We start from the raw sequence: 21,712 nt of genomic DNA on the forward strand, positions 1-21,712 counted from the left end.
GAACGATAGGGTGCCTCACACTACAATGCCACCAGTTTAAAAACGGTTGACACAAGGCAGGAAGGGAACTCTGTGGTCGATGCCAAATTCTGACCACCCTAACCACATTTTGTTCCTGAGCTGACTTGCACACGCACATAATCCAGCTTTCCTCTGAAATGATCAATGTGCCAGTGTGTTCCATTTCATTAACATTACAGCAGGAAGTCATTTATTTCCACATTAAAGCCGATGCAATATTTTCTCTCTGTGCAAAGGGACAAGTACAAATATAAAAATGCTTCAAAATAAAAAAACATATCTGTTGCAACATTTTTATACTGTAGCCAGTATGAACTCCATGTTGAACGTCCATTTTCTAAATCCATAAAGCTGATGGCTACTAATGAAAATGTAAAGCATTGCCAACGTTTATATTTTTAATGCAAGCATGAAATGATTTCAAGTTAGAAATAGTGCAATCTTGCAAACCTGTGCTTCTTTTGGTTTTGTTTAGTAGGATTCTAAGCCGTTATGCAGGCATTGTAGCAGGACTTGGGGTTCTGTATCACTTCTTGGCTTCATCTCTGCTGGCTGCACAGCTCAGTGGTCATAGGCTTTCCCCATCACCCCTATGTTTGTATAAGACCCCTTTCACACGATTGACAAGTTGCCAATGGTTGGTCCATCCGGATCCACCTGAAAAACGGACAGGCAGGTCCGAGCGGGCCACCTGGACCCTTTGATTATGGAGGGTCAAATGCGCTTTATGTGTGAATATCAGCAAATCCCACAGTAGTAGAGACCTCACAGAGAAACCGATAGGTTATCCCAGGTCATGTAATAAACAAATGCCAAAACATAGTGCTCTCCATTTGGATAAACGATTTAATCGTAATAAAAGATAAAAAACACTCACAATGAAGGCACCACGATCGGTGCCGATGTATACAGCGTGTATATTGAGCAAAGTGATAGCCATGGGTGACGTCACAACGCTCCTTCCGTACGCGTTACGTCCTCTATGGGCGGGGACTTCAGCGGTGAAGGAGGCGGCTGAAGAAGTCCCTGCCCATAGAGGACGTAACGCGTACGGAAGGAGAGTTGTGACGTCACCCGCAGCTATCACTTTGCTCAATTTACACGCTGTATACATCGGCACCGATCGAAGTGTTTTTTATCATTTAATACGATTAAATTGTTTATCCAAATGGAGAGCACTATGTTTTGGCATTTGTTTATTACATGACCTGAGATGACCTATCGGTTTCTCTGTGACGTCTCTACTACTGTTGGCTTTGCTGATATTCACACATAAAGCGCATTTGACAGTCCATAATCAAAGAGTCCAGGTGGTGAGGTGAGAGGCAATTTCATGTGGTGGTGGAGGTGTGTCTAGCACGTGTGAAGTTACCTACACAGTCATCTGTCTGTCTACATTGGCACTCACTGGAGGTGTACTGCGATTTTATGGACTTTCTAATCATCTTTTATTTTATTTGAGCACTGCACCATCTGTATTTGTTTCTCTACAGGGATTTTGTGATTATTGACCCTGGTGTTCAGCTGCTATACAGGGGTTCATTTGTCATTTTTGCTCTGATTTATTTTCTTTTTATTCAGGTCCGAGCGGGCCGACCTTTGAAAACTTGTATGGGCAGGCGGATGTCAACGGAGATGTGTCTGCGGACACCCGCCTGCCATCCGATCTGACAAGAGCCACTTGAAGCAGACAAATGGTGATAAGTTCGCCATCCATCCAGCGGATCGGGTGAAAAACGCACATGCAGTCAGTTTTCATCCGCTCTCCCCATAGAGAACAGTGCGGCTGACCGATCCCTCTCTGCACAGTAAGTGGAGACGAAAGTGTCATCCGCTGAGTCCGTCCAGCAGATCCGCCCCATGTGAAAGGGGCCTACGGGGCAGAACACATTAATGCATGGAATCAAAATTCTGACATGCATTTTCTTTTGAGAGCAACTGCATTTCGTAAATAAAATGTAACAAGGGACGGATAAAAGAGCAAGAGAGGGAAAATTTGGGTGGGAATAAAAAACAGTCCGATTACATGTTCAGCCACTGGCATAGAACAGAAGTAGTTCCTGATTACATTACTTTCTGGGTAGTAGTAGCAGCAGCAGCAGCAGCAGCACCACCTACTAAGCTGAGATGGCATATGGATATTGTCATGGACCTTGGAGTACTGGAGTGTTTCTACTTGAAATCCTAATTCATGTATTACAGGATATACTGAGACATTTGATTGTCCATTATGTGATAACCCTGTTTTAAAGCCTTTTGATTATCAGAGGTAAATTTATCTTCTGTCAGAGACAGTCCGTCTGGCTAAAAACTGTGGATTGAAGGTTAATTTAATCTATTATGTGTGTTTGAAGATGTATGCGTTTACGCTAAAAGACTTTGTATTGTTCTAAAGGTCAGAAGTCTCCTGTCGGGAGTATTGAATTAGCATGTTATTATCTAAAGGAATGTAACCTCTCAGAGGTAGTAATTAAGTTCTGTTAAATAGACCGGGCTATTGTGTACATTGATTACCCCCTGGGGCTTCTGTCTCAATACACATAACAATCTTTCTATCCAAGCTATTGGACCGATCCCTGTTGACTATTTCAAGTCCTCATTTGCATGGTTAAGGAGGACCTGAGTGAGGACTGCATATACTTTACAATTGACCAATAGGAAAGCGGTTGTTGGGGGTGGGATGTTCCAAATTCTGTATAAAAGTGTGCTGTGTACTTGAAAATAAAGAGTCCTGTTTGAACTTACATACAGCCTGCCTGGTGTGTGTTCTTAATGGGTCCAAATGGCACATAGCTGTAATTCAGATCCCGGAACCTTGGATGACTGGACCATCAGACGTTGCAATCTGCAAGCTGACTCAATAGTAGCAGAGGAGTGTCGGGAGAGCAGAATCGAGCGAGCAAAGGGTCTTGTCACAGATTTCAAGTAGAAACACTCCAGTACTCCAAGGTCCATGACAGATATCATTAAATATGAAGAAAAGTTAACAGTAGCACAAATCTGCAGGAATTCATGCAAGCACTCATTTTAACGTCAAATTTTAAGGCATTTGCAATACTTTAGTTCCGTTTTAAATGTCAGCTTTGGTGACGGGGAGTTGGGCTTTAAAGCGATATTTAAATCCTCTTAAGCACTTTCAGCAGGGAAGTACCTGTTTACATATACTGCGGTGACCTGTACTTCTACGCACTAGAAGAATGCCAGTCACCAATTGTTTTATACCTACCCTATTTGCACTTTATCACAGCTAAGAGGTGCGTTGCCGTGAGCTCTGATAAAATGCAGACATGATGTCCCAGCCCTGCAGGATAAATGTCATTTTTGCATGTGTGCGCTATAATCTGTTTTATGTGTCCCAGAAGACGTCATCTAGGATGAAACATGTAGGGCGGAGCTGTGTGCCGACATTGTCGTGCCCTTACCAATCCTGTAAGTGCGGCTTGAATGTGTGGTTGGCAAGATTACTGTACAGTGTTTTCGGCATTTTTATCTACACAGCTGTGTAAGTGCAATTATAACACTTAAGAAAATACCTGGAAGGTTTTACACTACTGGAGGATTTTTTCCTTTCTTACTCCAGTCTATAATGTTTGGGGAGGTTGGTCTGAAGGAAGACCATTGGTCTGAAAATGCATAGGAGTGTATCCCTATCAACGCCTGAGCGATCTCGCTGAGGGTTATGGTCAAAACTTATTAGACCTCTCTAGAAATAGAGGGTCGATAATATCTGGAAAGCGCTCTTATTACTAGAGGTGGAAGTTTTGCACATGAAAGCTTCACGTTGGCGATGGATATCCATTACCTTTTAAAGAAGAGTTTCTACTCATTCACGTGGACGTTATCACATTAAATGTTATTTCCTTTTGTTTTAGGTCACTGATTTGCTGTCAAGCTTAGTGCAGCTTTGATATCTGTATATTTTATTACAGCACATAGGAGGGCACCACATGTCACTAAACAGTACCGAAACACACTGTGCTGCTGTACAGTGACATGAAGGGTCTTTAAAGTTCCTGCTCTGTGCAGTGTTATTGCACAGAGCAGGCACTATCCTCCTCTTTTGGGGTCCCTGGGCCAATCTTTGCTCCTCCACTTTGAGACTACCATAGTCAGCCACTTATTAGCGTATTCTGCCTGCTTCCAACCTGTATCTACTGAGCCACACTCCATAGACTTATGCGGCGGGACTTAGGCCCGCCCCCCCCACTTTCTCTTCACTGCATATGATTGACAGCAGCAAGAGCCATTGGCTCCTGCTGCTGCTCGAATGCTGTGTAAAGAGGAAAAAGGAGGGGAGAATTGATGCAGCTGTGCATAGCGCTGTACTCTTTACCTCTCTTCCCCTTCACACATGGAGGGGGGGGGGGGGGGGTGCATAGAGAAACTGAATTTTTTTTTTTTAACTTAAAAGGGGTTGAAAAGGTTTGTTTAAAAAAAAAAAAAAAAAAACGAACATGTCATACTCACCTCCTCTGTGCAAGACTTTTACACAGAGCGGCCCGATCCTCCTCTTCTGGGTTCCCTCAGTGGCACTCCTGGCTCCTTCTCAAGTGCCACCACAGAGATATGCATTCCATGGGGACACACATGCTCCTGAGTCCATAGAAAGCAGGACTAGGCCCCGCCCCCGTGTCACTGGATTTGATCAACAGAGGGAGCCAATGGCTACTGCTGCTATCTATCCAGTGAGGACCAGAGACAGCGGCTGGAGCTGCTGTGCTCGCGCCTGTTGCTGAAACCGATCGGGTTTAGGCAAGTAAAAGGGGGGTCTCTGGGGGGAGTTGTACTACACAGAAGGTTTTTCACCTTAAAGTATAGAATGCATGAAGGTGAAAAACCTTGAGGGTTTACAACCCCCTTTAATGCAAACAATGCATGAAGGTAAAAAAACGTTTTTAGGTTTAATAACACTTTAATCACTTGCTTACAGTTTTTTTTTTTTTTTCAATCCTTGCCTATATTCAAGTTTTGGCTGCTATGTCCACAGCCCCAGGCTCCTTGTATCAAGGTGGCTCCTTTTTCTTGCAGCATCCTATGGAGCCACCCTTTCATGCAGGGACTAGTCGCCTCTCCCTACACTGTATGCAGAAAAAAAAACAAAAAACAAAAAAAACACAGCCCCATAACCTAGGATGGCAAAACACCCAACTACTCCTCCAAGCTACCAGTCTGGGGACTGCTCTGTCCACTAACTTATTTCTGTTAAAAGTGAAAGCTCAGGGAAGCGGCATTAACCACTTAAGACCCGGACCATTATGCAGCTAAAAAACCTTGCCCCTTTTTGCGATTCGGCACTGCGTTGCTTTAACTGACAATTGCGCGGTCGTGCGACGTGGCTCCCATACAAAATTGGCGTCCTTTTTTTCCCCACAAATAGAGCTTTCTTTTGGTAGTATTTAATCACCTCCGCTGTTTTTATTTTTTACGCTATAAACAAAAACAGAGCGAAATTTTTGAAAAAAAATCAATATTTTTTTGCTATAATAAATATCCCCAAAAAAACAAACGTTTTTTCCCCCTCAATTTAGGCCGATACGTATTCTACTTATTTTTGGTAAGACAAAAAAAAAACCGCAATAAGCGTTTAACGATTGGTTTGCACAAAATTTATAGCCTTTACAAAATAGGGGATAGTTTTATGGCATTTTTTTTTTTACTACTAATGGCGGCGATCAGTGTTTTTTTTTTCCCATGACTGACATTATGGCGGACACATCGGACAATTTTGACACATTATTGGGACCATTGTCATTTCCACAGCAAAAAGTGCTATAAAAATGCACTGATTACTGTTAAAATGACAATTGCTGTTTAGGAGTCAACCACTAGGGGCGCTGTAGGGGTTAAGTGTGAACTCATATGTGTTTCTAACTGTAGGGGGCGGGGCTGGACTCCTTGACGTCATTGATTGTCTTTCCCTATATCAGGGAACAGACGATCAGTGACACTGCCACTGTAAAGAACGGGGGAAGGTGTGTTTACACTCACCTGTCCCCGTTCTTCAGCTCCTGTGACTGATCGCGGGACACCGACGGCCATCCGGTCTCGCGGTCACGGAGCTTCGGACCCGCGGCTGGGCACTTAAAGGGGACGTACAGGTAGGTGCTTGTGCCCAGCCTTGCCATTCTGCCGACGTATATCGGTGTTAGGCGGTCCTTAAGTGGTTAAGGCTGCATTCACACCCAGCTATGACTTAGCATTGATATCCAATGCGAAACGCGTCAGCTGTTTTTCCCACTGTGTGCTTTTTTCATTTACCCAATAAAGGGCACGTCTTTTTAAGAAATTGGAGTGCGGCTGTCCATATCTTTCCTCTTTTGCATTCACACCTAATCGCAGCGCTTTGTCCCGCGAATTGCGGCGACAAATTGTGGCGTTTTGTACCGCGATTTACGGCGACAAAATGCCGTGATTTTAACCCCCATGTCCACATCTCCTATGCCGAACGCCGAAGCCGCCTGAAAAAAAGGGTCCGGGACTTGTTTTGAGGTTCAAGCGTTCGGCGTGGAGATGTGAACCATCTCCATAGAGGGCAATGGTATTTCTCCCCTCCAGCGTATCGAGCGTCGGGCGTGAATGGAGCCTAAGACAGCAGAACTGAATGTTGTACACTGCAAGTGCTGGGGTAAGCATTTTAACAAATAGTTTACTGAAGGTTTATTTCATTGTACTCAAAGCGTCAAACTTAAAAAAAAAACAAAAAAACTCTTCAGTGGTTTAGAAGTTTAAAGTAGTATTAAACCCTCAAGTTACTCTTTGCGCACTTATGTGTCCAATATGAAGGCTACATAAGTATTGCCAAGCCAACAGGCCTTATTTATTAAATGCTTCTCACGGGAGAATTATCTGCACAGCTGCAAAGTAAAAGGCAGCGAGGCTTATAGCAGTTCAAGCAAAAAATCCCCAGCGATCGACTCGGCATACAGAATGAGGCACAATGTTTAAGAGGAGAGCTATTCCTCCTTTATAAGATGCTGCTGACGGGACGGAGGGGGTGTCTGAGATCGCTCTCCTGAAAACCTTGAGTCTCATTCTGTATGCTGAATATTACGCCAGGGATTTTGCTCTTCTAAACTGCAGTTAAGCTTCAATGCCTTTTGCTTTGGGATACATATGATTGTCTTTGAAGCAAGTTACCATTTGTCTCTTAAGATGTGCCAATTACTTCTATTACCCTAAAGCCCCCACAGACACACGCTGAAAGATGAGTCAGGTTGTAATCATCTTATCATAGAGCAATCCAGACAAAGACACCGTTCCCAAAACAAACTCAGAATGTGGAGAAGAAAAGTAACCGCTCAGATAAAACCAGAGAACCTTCTCACTGGATCCAAACCCCGGGTGCCGGTGATCTGCCGTGCTTGTTCCAGCTATCTTGGAAGTTCCAGCACATGCGCAATCTGATTTGCTGAGACGGTTCCAGCTAACGGGAAAGTTCCTACAAGGATTGCGCAGGCGCAAACTTGCTGACAGAAATCTCCGAACCTCGGCCGGCATCCAGGGCGACGTGGATTTCGAGGTAAGTGGCCAGTCGGCCTCACGTCCTCGCTTCGCTCGGATGGCTCGCTCGGCCTCCTGGCTCTTTTTTTAACATCCTCCAATCCACGGGGATGTAAAAGAATGAGCCTGGATGCCGGGCGAGGTTCGGAGATTTCCGTTGGGAAGTTTGCGCCTGCGCAGTCAGTGAAAGAACTTCCCCGTTAGGGGAACATTGAGGACAAGTCACCGGCAATGCAATGATATGCAAAATTGAAGAGAAAAACTAGGACAGCCGCACTCCAAAAACGTTCCTTTTAATAAAACTGGTCACAAAAATAACATGCCACAGCAAAAAATAGGACAGAAGCTGACGCGTTTCGCACTGTACTTCAGTGCTTAAAGCGGGGGTTCATCCTAAAACACCAATAGACAGTTACATCCAGCATACTGCTGACATTTACAGTATGCTGGATTTCTTTTTTTTTTTGTACCACTGTACTTACGGTCTTATGTTTTTTTTTTCACGGGGCTTCCGGGTTCTCGCTCCCCCGGGGAGTAGGCGTTCCCAAGATGAGGCTTAGATGATTGACGTTAGGGTAAAGCGCGTCATCGCCTTCCGAAAATATCCGAGGGGGACTCGGCACTTTAAGGCGCCTGCGCAGTCAGCTCTACACGGCAGGCGCCGTATAGAGCCGAGTCCCCCTCGGATATTTTCGGAAGGCGATGACGCGCTTTACCCGCACACGTCAATCATCTCCTGGGAGGATCAACACTCACTCCCAGGAGAGCTCCCCGTCAAGGAAAAGGAGCGACACGCCGACTCCCCGCAAGGAAGACGACCAGAAAGTGCGGCTGAAAACAAGTAAGTGTACACATTTAAAAAAAAATTACAACGCTACAAGCCTTTATTAAGGCTGGAGATAGGTTAGCTAAAAAGTAAATTTTGAGGGTGAACCTCCGCTTTAATCATAGCTGATTAAGCACTGAAGTTCAGTGCGAAACACGTCAGCTTCTGTCCTATTTTTTGCTGTGGCATGTTATTTTTGTGACCAGTTTTATTAAAAGGAACGTTTTTGGAGTGCGGCTGTCCTAGTTTTTCTCTTCAATTTTGCAAACTCAATGTCTTTTAAAATGACTTTTGTACTTACAGTATAGTGTCAAACAAATGGCTGGTCAACCAGGCCATTTCATTTGCCCTTTGCACCCCCCTTGTCTTCGCAGCAGAGAGGACAGAACTCCTCCACCAGATCCTGCACTTCGTGCATCTGGGCAGAGGCTCAATTGCCACCAAACTCAGCAGTGAGCAGAAGAGAGGACAGAACTCCTACAGATCTTGCACAGGGGCGGACTGACCATTTGGTCACTGCCCGAGGGCCTCATGCCACTAGGGGGCCCCATCAGGGTTGCCAGCCTCAGTAAAACTAAGGACAGTATGTAAAAATCTGTGTTTAAAAAAAAAAAATCCCAAGTTTATAGCTGCCCCACCTCTCCAGTACCTTTTCAGTGTGTGTGTGTATACTGTGTGTGTATATTGTGGGTGTACACTGTGGGTGTACACTGTGGGTGTATACTGTATGTGTGTGTATACTGTATGTGTGTGTATACTGTATGTGTGTGTATACTGTATGTGTGTGTATACTGTGTGGCCCCATAATCTCCTCTTGCCCGGGGGCCCCATGAGTTGTCAGTCCGCCCCTGATCTTGCACCTCCCTGCGCAGGCGCAACTGAAGTTTTCCTGACACCAAGAGAAAAATGGTGACAGGAGGGATCTCCAGCTGATTGACAGCCTCCGCTCTGTTCCTGTGTTCCCTCCAATCAGCACTCAGGGCTCTTCTCAATGAACTATGCCAAATGCAAGTTCAACTCCTCCGCCCCCGCCCCTTATTTTCTAAACTCTCAGACAAGCTTTATAATTAAGCACTTCAAAAGGATGTTGGGGAAAGACGGCTTCAGATAAACAGGTACAACTTATCTAAGAGGATTTGTTTCATTTCTGTGCATCACCTAAGCCAGTAAACTTCATTGGGTATATGCAAGTGTTTACAACCACTTTAAAAAGCTAAAAATCTATTGCCTTTAGAACCACTTTAATCAATTCAATACATACTCAACACTAGATCAGCACAAAGGGGTCTTCCTACATTCTCTGTAACTGAAAAAGAACATTGAAAGGCCAGCACACAACACCCATATTCCATGCTCAGCACCTACCTCCATATAGGCCAGCTACCGAGGATTCAGTGTGGAAGTGGGAAGCGTTGGGATAGACTTGAGGCCCGCAGAAAGAATCTGTTAATTCAGGTGAGAAAGTGAAAACAGTTAGATACAGGACACGACAGAACACCCAATACTGTGCAGATAATGCTGTGGAGGAGGAGGAGGGTAGGGGAAGGTGATATTGTACTTTGTTGCAATACATGCACATTCCACCAATGCTTTCTTTCAAAGTAGAAAAATACATGTTGACCCTTCCAGAAATCCAGTGAGCTCTTAGCTTCCTGTTGTGGACTGACAATGTTGCCGCTGCTGCAAATCCCAAGTAGCATTGGCAGTCCTTGGCAAGCGCTCTTTTGATGCACTACATAATTCAGCCAGCCTTCATCCCCTTGGTCCAGTGCCTAGCTAAACCTGTCCCTACATCATGTACACCAGGGGTGCCCAACCTTTTAAAGAGTGAGGGCCACTTAAGCGACTTGGTAACCAGTCGCGGGCCGCAATGAGCGGAGCGGGCAGATGAGATTCATATCCACTCTGCATATGCAGAGCAGACACGGACACAGCCCACTCTACTCTATGGACCCTCCCATACGATTTAGCAGATTGGATTGGAGGTAGGCAGAAGTAAATGAACACAAGTCCATTTACATCTGCTGCTCCGTAGAGATGAATGGAAGGTCCAATTGGGTCAGACCAATTGTGTGAAAGGGGCCTAAGGGGCTGCTTTCATAATGATGCACTGTGGTTTACCCGCACTATGGATTCAGAGCAGTGCACCTGCGGCTTTCCTGCGAGTTAGCTGCACTTTGCCATAGACCTCTATTGCTGCAAGTGTAGTGCACTTTCTGAAAGCGCACCAAACCCACTGGTAGTAACAGAAGCCTATGGCACAGTGTAGCTTACTCTGCAGATCAGTTTGAAAGAAGCCCAGTAACCTCTGCAGAACAGATATGCCCATATATACACTATGATTTTAGTAATAAATGTACCTTTACTAAGTCTTCCATTTAGATATCACCGGCTGTTGCTGTCCCAGGCAGAGCGCATTTGGCATCACTCTGCTTGTGACAGGAGCGGCGCTATACAGAAAGCATCGGCTTATGTGGCTCTGCTCCGCAGGCGCTTGCTTCCTCTACTGCTGGCTTCATTTACAACACTGATGTTCTGGGATGGCGGGGTTGGCAACTTGCCATCCCAGAGCAGGAGGTTTGCGGGCCACATCAGAGTGCTCAGTGGGCCACTGATTATTCTAAAACAAAAAAAAAAACAAAAAAAAGGTCCTTGATGCAAGATACGAGGACAGGACCTCTCTTTACTACCCTCCTCCTTTGCAGCAAAATGACAGGTGCACTTTAATAAAACATACAAATGTGTTCCAAGTCCTAAAGCCACACAAATATAATTTCACCAACATTACATGAAGACTGATGACACAAACCACAACTAAAAAGGTAAGTGGAACAATGTGGAAGGAGGTACAAGTGTGGGGAAGATCGAATGTTCAATTATTGTACTTAAGACAGGTGCCGTCTTAAGAAAGGTGACCAACCAGATTTAAAAAAGACTTCAACACAGCTCAAGGAGGAAACCCAGACAGCTTTAATTTAATTGGCTGCTATAGTTAACACCCCCCCACTTTGACAGCATGCCCCCTAAGGGTCACACCACACTGAATAAAAGGAAGATAAGGGAACAATCTAAAATCCATTTGAGTAGATGTACATTTTACTGAAAAGGTACTTTACCAATAAATATGTCATGGTTGGGAGTCTTAGCTGTGAAGCTGGCAGTGTCAGTGCTTATACCAGGTAGGTGGGCACCATCACTAGGTTTACTGAGGAAAGGATTAAGGTTTGAGATGGTCTCATCACCAGCTTCAGAAGAGAATGGATCTGCACTCCCCCATTCACAGGACAGGACAACGGAGAGAGAAGAGCACACACAAGACAGTTGGTTAGAAAAAGACGTACATGCCAATCGCATCTACAGGACAATTCAGTGAACAGAGTTAATCACCACATACAGAGGAGGAGAGATGAGAAAACACGGCTACAAAGAAGCATAACAAAGATCAAAGAGAACAAGAGAGAGAAACGGAGAAAAACCTCTTATGTGCGTTGGACCTGGCTGCGGAAAAGTAAGGTTCATAATGCATGGAGGCACCTTGAGGTTGCTGTGTTGCTTTTACTATTTATATTCAATGTGATCTTAGTATTTAAAGCGACATTAAAATCTAGCTTAAAGTGGATGTAACCCCACTCTCATCCTAACTACTGCCATAGTGCTGATCTAGAAGGATATAGATGCCTCCTGCATGTATCCTCACCTGTCAAATGTCTCCCCTCTGTCTGTTATAAGAACTGAAAAACTGCAGATTCTGTGGGCGGGTCTGTTGTCTGGAGCTCGGTGGGTGGAGTCGTGATGTCAGTAGACTCCCCGCCCTCCTCTACACTCCCCTTGTCAACATGCATTTTCTCCTATGTATTCCTTACACTAAATTCTGCTATGATCACTAACATCCAGTCAAAATCAAGAAAAGTAACCACATGACTTCAGAAAAGGAGTGGGGGTGGGAATTAAAAAAGAATGCCCGTCTCCAGGCTAGTGCATGAGATATATAAATAACCTGTCACCCACAGCAAGGGGGAAGAACAGAGTTTTCTCCTGTTTGTCCATTTATCTCGCTGAGAAAAGAAAATAGGATTGCTCAGAGCTGTGGCAAGACTGGGCACAGATGATAGGAAATCGTATACTCTACATTGTGACAACAAACAAAAAAATTTGGGGTTTACATCCACTTTAAAAAAATGGTATTCAAGTATGGATTCTTAAAGGAGTTGTAAAGGAAATTTTGTTTTTGCCTAAAATTAATGTCTGCAAGGTAGACAGACAGAATAGTGTTATGATTCTGTTAAAAAACAAGTAAATACCTATTAAATTCCTTCATCTATATCACCTACGATGTTCTAGTTTCTGTTCTCTCATTCACTTCCTGGTTTGCGGCGCTCGTTCATGTAAGAACTACATTTCCCAGTATGCATTGCGGCACACCCAGTAATTCACACCTCCTTGAAGTCTCTAACACGTAGAGAGCGTCCTGCTGCACAGATGTAGCTCCCAGGAGGGGGTGAGCACGTTACTGACCACCGCAGTAAAGCCTCCCATCACGGTGGTCAGTAAAATCAGACAAGCAGGAAGTGAACAGAACAGAGAAGAAATAGAGCAACTTCTGAGCAAAAACAATGAGGAAGTGAAAGGAGGAATGTCTGCAGGTAAAGGATGCTTATTATGAAAAAAAAAAATTCCTTTACAACCCCTTTAACACTAAAAGTGAATTTTATTGCTCCTCCAAATCTTTATGTGAGAATAAGGACATTGTTTAGTGTGACTTAAAAGTGATATTAAAAGGTTCAATTTTTATTTTTAAACAAACATGTCATACTTACCTCCACTGTGCAATTCGTTTTGCACAGAGTGGCCCCGATCGTCCTCTTCTGGGGTCCCACGGCGGCTCTTGCCCGCAATAGATAACCCCCTCTGGGAAGCTCCCTCCCGAAGGGGTTACCTTGCGGGCGCACTCCTGTGTCATACACTCGGGGTCCATAGCTGTTGAGTGTATGCTCGACGTCATTGGATTTGATTAACAGCAGGAGCCAATGGCTGCGCTGCCATCAATCCAATGAAAAACCAGGAAGCCACGAAGGGAGCGACGCGGGATCGCGCCCAAGGAGATTCGGGGGTCGGGTAAGTAAAAACGGGGGACTGGACACTGCAAGGTGTTTTTTCACCTTAACCATTTCAATACAGGGCTTTTATACCCACCTCCATACCGGGCCTATTCTGGCACTTCTCTCCTACATGTACAAATCATCATTCTTTTGCTAGAAAATTACGCAAAACCCCCAAACATTATATATGTTTTTTTTTAGCAGACACCCTAGGGAATAAAACGACGGTCATTGCAATGTTTTATCTTGCGCAGTATTTGCGCAATAATTTTTCAAACACTTTTTTTTTTTGGAATAAATTGTTTCATGAATTTTAAAAAAACAAAACAGTAAAGTTAGCCCAATTTTTTTGTAAAATATCAAAGATGATGTTACACCGAGTAAATAGATACCCAACATGTCACGCTTTAAAATTGCGCACACTTATGGAATGGCGCCAAATTTTGGTACTTAAAAATCTCCATAGGCAACACTTTGAAATTTTTTACAGGTTACCAGTTTACATTTACAGAGGAGATCTAGTGCTAGAATTGTTGCTGGCACTAACACATGCGGCAATACCTCACATATGTGGTTTAAACGGCGTTTACATATGTCGGTGGGACTTACGTGTGCGTTCGCTTCTGCGCGCAAGCTACCGGGGACAGGGGCGTTTATTTCACCGATCTCATGATTAGTGCTGCTTACTACTGCTGGGTACCCGAGCATGACGTCATCACATCGCGCCCGGGCCTCCGACGGTCATAGAGATGACTGGTGACCATCTGGTCACCAGTCATTTCTATGCTTTCTGCCTGCGCCAGACGATTCTTTCTCCGGGCCACCGATGGCACGGGAAAGTCTGGAGAAGCACCGGATGGCGGCGGGGGGGATGTCCGCTATGATTGTTCTTATGTTGCACAGAATAGCCGGCACTAACAAATGATATCTGAATGATGCCTCTAGCTGCAGGCATCATTCAGATATCCCCTCACAAAGCCCAGGACGTCATATGACGTCCACCCAGGATGGGAGATCCCATCTGTGGACGTCAAATGACTATGGGCGGGTATTGAAGTGGTTAATACATAGGATGCATTAAGGTGAAAAAACACAAGGCTTTACAACCCCTTTAGTACAAGAATTGGGATATAATGAGGTTTTATTTGCAGGCGGTGTGATCATAGCGTTTATGTAATATTGTATGCAGGGATAGCTTTTTCCATTATGAAGGACATGATTCAATTGTTCCTCTAAAAAAAGTGGATATCGATTGTGAAAATGTGTCAAGGATTTTAAAATGTACACATATTGATATAAATAAAAACCTATGTTTGAATTATGTAATGGAATATGTATCTTATCCCAGTGATGGTCTACATACATGTGCTCGGGTGCAGTCCCCATTTTTTTTTTTAGGTAAAAACGAAATTGAGATTTGTTTTAAAGTTTGTACAGGTCGGTATGGTAATGTAAGGTTACATTCACATGGGAGTTTGCATAAAAAATACTTTGCTGCATTAAAAGAGGCGGCTAATTACCACCTCTGATATGGCCACATACAAACTAGCCGATTACCTGTGGACAGTTCTCAGGTGGGCACAACTCCTCAGAAACATCCACCCTGGACGAACACTGGCTCCAGGATAGGTATTCGCACATAACTGCTCCAATGGGGTTTCATGTGTATTGGAGTGGCCTCTGCCATAGAGGACAAATCTTACTAACTGCCACTGCTCAAAATTTACAGCTGCTTGAACACAAGTGTTTACAACCGCCGGCAGGAACTCTTGCCAGCAGCCACACATGAAATTTGTGTGAATATTGGCTTAAGCCTCGTACACACGATACGATTGTTGGCAGGGAATGGTCTTGTGACAGACTGTTGTCCTAAAATCTGACCGTTCGTATGCTCCTTTTGACAATTATTGTCCAAATTTCGGCCAACAAATGTTGGATGACAGGCTAGTAAATTTTCTTCAGACAACGGTTTGACGTCCCATTTTCGTATGGTCAGTACACAAATTTGTCACACCAAAGGTCGAAACTACAAACACGCATGCTCGGAATCCTTGCTCACCAAACACGAAATTAGCCGAAGGGGCCCAAAAGGTGGCGCTCAGCTGAAATTCCTCGTAGTACGTCACTACGTTCGCGTTTGTGGCACGACAATTGTGTCTCGTTGGTATGCAAGATAAGATCCTGGCACGCCCCCCTTTGACAAAAATCAGACGCTCCGTTGGCCAACAATCGTACCGTGTGTACGAGGCTTAGGACACAGTGGAAGTCCCACTTACAAAAGCATTTAATATTAATGGAAAAGCTTGATATACTACATAGCAGGCATCACTAATTGGTGGACTGTGGTCCAAATCCAGAAAGTTTTAACCGGACCTGAGCCTCGCCGAACAGTTGTCCTCTCCCTGCCCATGGCCAGCTGGCCTGGCCTTGGCCGCCGTTGTCGCGATCATCCTCAATTAAGGGTACACGGGAGGCCTGGCAGATCTGTCCCTTTCATAACATCGCAGCACTCCCCCCCCCCCCCCCCCCCCCTTCCCACACTGTCCTACCTTATTCACACAAGACGGGATGCACGGCAGGTCTCAACAAATGGCAGGACCTTTCAAGTTAAGAAGCAGGTGGATTGGTTGCTGGTCAGCATAAGCGGTCCAAGCAATCAATCACCCGCTTTTAGCATGAAAAGTCCAGACCTGCTATGCTTCCCATCTTGTGAATAAGGCAGGACACTGATAAGAGGAGAGGAAGTGGGGAGTGCTGCAATGTTATAGAAGGGACAGGAGTTTAATATCGAGGGTGGATGGTGATTGGGGGGGTGGATCTATGATGGGATGGTCTGTGATGAAACGGATCTGTGATGGGATGGTCTGTGATGAGAGGAATGTGTGATGGATCGGGCTGTAATGGTGTAATTGGGGGGGGGGGGTCCGAATTCTAGCACCAATATGACACTCGGACCTCTGACCGGACCACCGTGAATGTTAATTCAGTACCCTTGCTCTATAGTGCAATTAGTGGCCAATGCTAGAAGAATCAAATGTATAGACATATAAAACGTGACTCCTAGCACTGACTGCACATGCGTTATCGTCGAGTGGATTTTTACAATTGCCGTGTGTTTAATTCTAAGGAATAGCATTAAAATCAGCCAGTAAAATACTATTCCTCCGTTTACTTGCTTTACCGTTATAAACGTACTGTTCTTTTTACGGTCACACTAACAGCGGAGATGGAAACATCCATTTACATCTCCGTCTGGAAAATTAAAACAGGATTTACAGTGCTAAGCACCATCCTTCTGCCTGAAGCCACGTAACACTACAGTAAATAATACAGCATGTTCCAGGCTTAGGAAAAATCCTGCCGGCAGTAAAAACTTAGACACGCTTCTTACCTCCCCATGTACTCGCTACTTGTGGCACGGCGCTCAGCGGATGCACAGCTGGCTGGAAACTTGGCTGCATGTCAAGCAAGTCATTTGGCAGCTTGGAAGTGCTGAGGAGAGAAAAGTACAAGGAGTGTTATGTTATGTCTGAGCAATTAGACACAGCCCACACAAATACTTCACCCGTGCCACACATTCTCCTACAGTCTGTAAAACAAAAAAGTGACCTATTCTCAGAGATGGACGACCAAATTGAAAATGATTAAAATAACCACAAAAATGAATTTAACAGCCTGTGTCACAAAGCAGAAAACAGCGTGCCAATAACATGTGTGAATCACATACAAATCTCTCCAAAGATAAATAGAGAGACCCCGACACTAAAAATTATTAGGTAAAAAAGCAAAAAAACAAGAATTTGATAATCTTAGTTGCAATGTTTTTTCCTTTACAGAAATAAATTAAGGCGATAAAAGTTGTCTTTTTATTTAAAAATAAAGGTTATGCAGTGGTTTTGCACAGAGCAGCCCCAAACTGCCTCTTCTTGGGTCCTTCGCAAGCGCGGGCCCCTCCCTCCTGATCTGGCCCCTCCCTCCTGATCTGTGTCCATTCAGACAAAAAAAGCAGACAATTTGATTGACAGCAGTGGGAGCCAATGGCGCCCGCTGTGTCTCTCAGCCAATGAGGAGGGACAGCTGAGCCTCTCCTGAAAAATTGCTGGATTGAGATATGTCCAGGTAAGTATTTAGGGGGCTGCAGTACACAGGTTTATGATCTTAAAAGCGAAGTTCTGCCAATTTTTTTTTTAAAGTCAGCAGCTACAAATACTGCAGTTGTTGACTTTAAATAATGACACTTAACTGTCCAGGGCGCCCGCGATATCGGCACCCGAAGCTGATCTGTCCCTCAGCTCTCAGGTGGAGGCGTCGCCATTTTTGGTAAAGGAATCAGTAAGTGGAGCAATGCAGCTTCACAGCCTGGTTCCTTACTGCCCATGCGCGAATCGTGCTGCGCTATCCCACTGGTCCCTGCTGTCTTCAGGGACCTGTGTGTCTCCCAGAAGTCAGCAGGGGGACGGAGGAGGCACCAGATGTGGCATAGATAGCCGTGGGCGGCTCGGCTATCTATGCCCGGAAGTGGGAGCTCCCCCCTCCCTCCAAAAGCTGCCACATGTGACACCGGAGGGGATTCCGAAAAGCGGTATGAGAAACTTTGGCTGTAAATTTACGCTTTATTCAGGCGCAGGGTCTGCAAAGCGATCTATGGTGGAATGTTTATCAGATCACGGTTTAGAGCTGGTTTATGGGCATTTAGGAGGGGATACTCTCGCCTCAGCACCTTTTCGATCACAAAGAGAATTTTGCATTGAAATAAATACCGCGATAAATACGGTACCTTTCCTGCCATCACCATAGTTGCATTTAGAACATGGTTGTGGTCTGAGCCCTTTGACTTTGGACTGCTGGTTTTTTTTGCCTTCCTCGATCAACTGTGGGTATGGAGTTGGGTGTATGAGATTGTATTGTCTTTTTTATTTTGTTTGTTTATTTTTTGTGGTTGAACTGGATGGACTTGTGTCTTTTTTCAACCTAACCATGTAACTTTAATAGAGAGATGAAGCTTATGCTTAAACACGCTAGTCTGAACTGCCCTATTCTGCAGAGAGGTAAAACAGACTTGGGTGTCCCTTTTTACCCCCCCCCCAACTTTACCACAGCCCTCCGCCTGTGTGAATGAGGCCTTACTGACCTCCTGAAAACCTCCACTGATCCTGGCTTGTTAGCAGGTTTAGCAGCAATAAAACTTTCCAATAACCATGACAAGCTTTTTCAGTTTGAAAATCGGCCTTAGAACCAAGAAGCACACAGTAGCAAATTCCTAGTTTTTGTCTGTAAAGGTATACTGTAGTCACAAAGGTGTTAAGCAATGACTGTGCAAGGTCCAAGTTCAGTATTTTTTGTAGCAAGAGTTCACATTTATATTACGCCCAGCTTCTTACAGACCTTGATCTCTGAGACATCCCATGACTCCTCCACCTTTATAATCACATGATGACAACAGTTCAAAGCAATTTATCCTTTTACTATAGACAATGTTCTAAAGAATCTGTAATGATAGGTTTGTTTTAGTAAAAATTAAGACTAGTCCACCCTACTTAGTCCGCAAACCTAAACTAAAACGCAAAACGCCTTTCCTCCCAGCTTGCCTCTACATATAATCTGAATCCTTCTGTGGCTATAGGGCCATACTTCAAGATTACAGAGTAAAACAGGGGTCTACAAACTTTCTAAACAAGGGGCCAGTTTACGGTCCTTCCGACTTTAGGGGGGGGGGGGGGGGGGGGAGTGTGGCCAGTAGGAGTAGAAAATGCCCTATCTTTGGGTGTCGGTGGGGGGAATAGCGCCCCAAGGGTCAAGTCAAATGCAAGCAGAAGGGCCCCAAGGGTCAAGTCAATTGCAATCAGAAGGGCCCCAAGGGTCAAGTCAAATGCAAGCAGAAGGGCCCCAAGGGTCAAGTCAATTGCAAGCAGAAGGGCCCCAAGGGTCAAGTCAATTGCAAGCAGAAGGGCCCCAAGGGTCAAGTCAATTGCAAGCAGAAGAGCCCCAAGGGTCAAGTAAATGCAAGCAGAAGAGCCCCAAGGGTCAAGTAAATGCAAGCAGAAGGGCCCCAAGGGTCAAGTAAATGCAAGCAGAAGGGCCCCAAGGGTCAAGTAAATGCAAGGGCCCCAAGGGTCAAGTAAATGCAAGGGCCCCAAGGGTCAAGTAAATGCAAGGGCCCCAAGGGTCAAGTAAATGCAAGGGCCCCAAGGGTCAAGTAAATGCAAGGGCCCCAAGGGTCAAGTAAATGCAAGGGCCCCAAGGGTCAAGTAAATGCAAGGGCCCCAAGGGTCAAGTAAATGCAAGGGCCCCAAGGGTCAAGTAAATGCAAGGGCCCCAAGGGTCAAGTAAATGCAAGCAGAAGGGTCCCAAGGGTTTAAGTAAATGCAAGCAGAAGGGCCCCAAGTTTGAAGACCGCTGCTCTAGAACACTGCACAGGCACAGTCAATGCAGAGGATCCAGTCCAAGGACTCTGCAGCACTGCCGCCAGGTAGGCATAGGAAGCTGAAAGCACTTCCTGGTCGGGAGGCGCCTCCACAGGAACCCAATGGATGATGTCAGACACCAGATGACACCCCGTGGGTGTGGCTACCCTTTTCAAGGCGTTCTTGCCACTTTGTCAAGCCACGTGAGTTTACAATTTGTTTTTAACAAATGTTTTAATGCTGCACTTGGATGGCGTCATTTCCTGTGTGTGTGTTCTTGGTTAAACTGAACTTGCCCTTTGCAAAGATCTCCTTTACACACAAGAGCTAACTGAGCTCTCTTTAAGAGAGGGGGGGGTTACATACTGGTTAATAGTCCATTTTGTCTCATGCTTTATCCATCTACTTTTTATCAGAATGACTAAGTTACAGGGTCATCGCATTCTTATTGCTCTACCACAGCGACAGAGCAAGACTGCCCAGAGAAACAGAAGTAGTGGAACAGTTGGGCTAGTGCTATTCATAAACTGTGTGTTGTGTCATTTACATCTATAGAGAGAAATATAATGGCAAGTACGGATTTGGCTATGGCATGACAAGAAAAGCAACTTTGGTACAGTTTACTATGTTTTGCCTGTATGTACAACAGTGTGAATCTGAACCATACCTGTTTAATGAACCCGGTGTTGAAAACAGGTCAATGGCAGCAGTTGTGTTTATACTGCCTGCTGAGGATGACACGGGGGAGGAGGCAGTCGTAGAGGCGTTTTGAGGCTTTTTGGCGAGCTCCTTGAGACGCTGTTCCTTGTAAAAATTAAAATAAATTAAAAATATGCCCAAAGAAGCAGTTAAAGCGGGAGTTCACCCATAAAACAATTTTTCCCCATAGCTGGATGCTGGTTTTGTCTAGGGGAATCGGCTAGTTGTTTTAAAATATGATCCGTACTTACCGTTTTCGAGATGCATCTTCTCCGTCGCTTCCGGGTATGGGTCTTCGGGAGCGGGCGTTCCTTCTTGATTGACAGTCTTCCGAGAGGCTTCCGACGGTCGCATCCATCGCGTCACTAGTAGCCGAAAGAAGTCGAACGTCAGTGCGGCTCTATACTGCGCCTGCGCACCGACGTTCGGCTTCTTTCGGAAAATCGTGACGCGATGGATGCGACCGTCGGAAGCCTCTCGGAAGACTGTCAATCAAAATAGGAATGCCCGCTCCCGCAGCCCATACCCGGAAGCGGCGGAGAAGATGCATCTTGTAAACGGTAAGTACAGCTCATATTTTAAAACAGCTAGCCGATTCCCCTAGACAAAACGAGCATCCAGCTATGGGGAAAAAGTGTTATGTACGGGTGAACCCCCGCTTTAAGTAATAAAACACGCAAACTGATAACTTTTACTGAAAAGAAAAAAAATTGCCTCAATTTCACGGGTATATGATTATGAACAAATGTAATTGTAACGCTTTAGAAATTACCTTTAAAGCTTTTAATCGAGCCTGTTCTTCCTCCAGTGCTGCTTGCTTTTCCCTTTCATCCACTCTGGTGAGGGAGAGGCCTGTACTTGCAAGTGAGGAGACTGCATTGGAAAGTGTGGTAGCCCTGCATTGAAAACAGAAGGGTTGGTAAATCTAAACGCTAAATTGATGACATTTTTTCCATTTTCTTTCAAAAATACAACAGTGGCCCTCGCAGGGGCGGTCAAGACCCATTGGTCTCAGCTCACAAAACTACAAAACAAACTTGAAACAACATTTTTAAAACTACTTCCCAAAACATTTATGTCAGTTTGTGTGCTAAAACACTATTGGGGAAATGTACTAAAACAAAAGCACTCAGAACCTGGTGCAGCTGTGCATGGTAGTCAAT

At 44.9% G+C, this 21,712-nt stretch overlaps 1 protein-coding gene across 7 annotated transcripts in view; it reads right to left on the reverse strand.

Moving 5' to 3' along the window:
• PICALM (phosphatidylinositol binding clathrin assembly protein) overlaps window positions 1–21,712 on the reverse strand; it is a 179,472-nt gene that overhangs the window by 41,098 nt on the left and 116,662 nt on the right. For 2 of the 7 annotated variants that reach the window (XM_040340082.1, XM_040340079.1), the window contains exons 10-14: window positions 21,322–21,445; window positions 20,518–20,654; window positions 16,838–16,938; window positions 11,464–11,610; window positions 9,713–9,790 (exon numbers count right to left, since the gene is read on the reverse strand). In XM_040340082.1, coding sequence (XP_040196016.1) covers window positions 9,713–9,790; window positions 11,464–11,610; window positions 16,838–16,938; window positions 20,518–20,654; window positions 21,322–21,445 — 587 coding nt within the window. The remainder of the gene's footprint in view (window positions 1–9,712; window positions 9,791–11,463; window positions 11,611–16,837; window positions 16,939–20,517; window positions 20,655–21,321; window positions 21,446–21,712) is intronic. The other 5 variants (XM_040340083.1, XM_040340084.1, XM_040340085.1 and 2 more) reach the window with 3 other exon arrangements.

This window comes from Rana temporaria, chromosome 2, assembly GCF_905171775.1.
Source record: "Rana temporaria chromosome 2, aRanTem1.1, whole genome shotgun sequence".
Classification (NCBI taxonomy): Eukaryota; Metazoa; Chordata; class Amphibia; order Anura; family Ranidae; genus Rana; species Rana temporaria.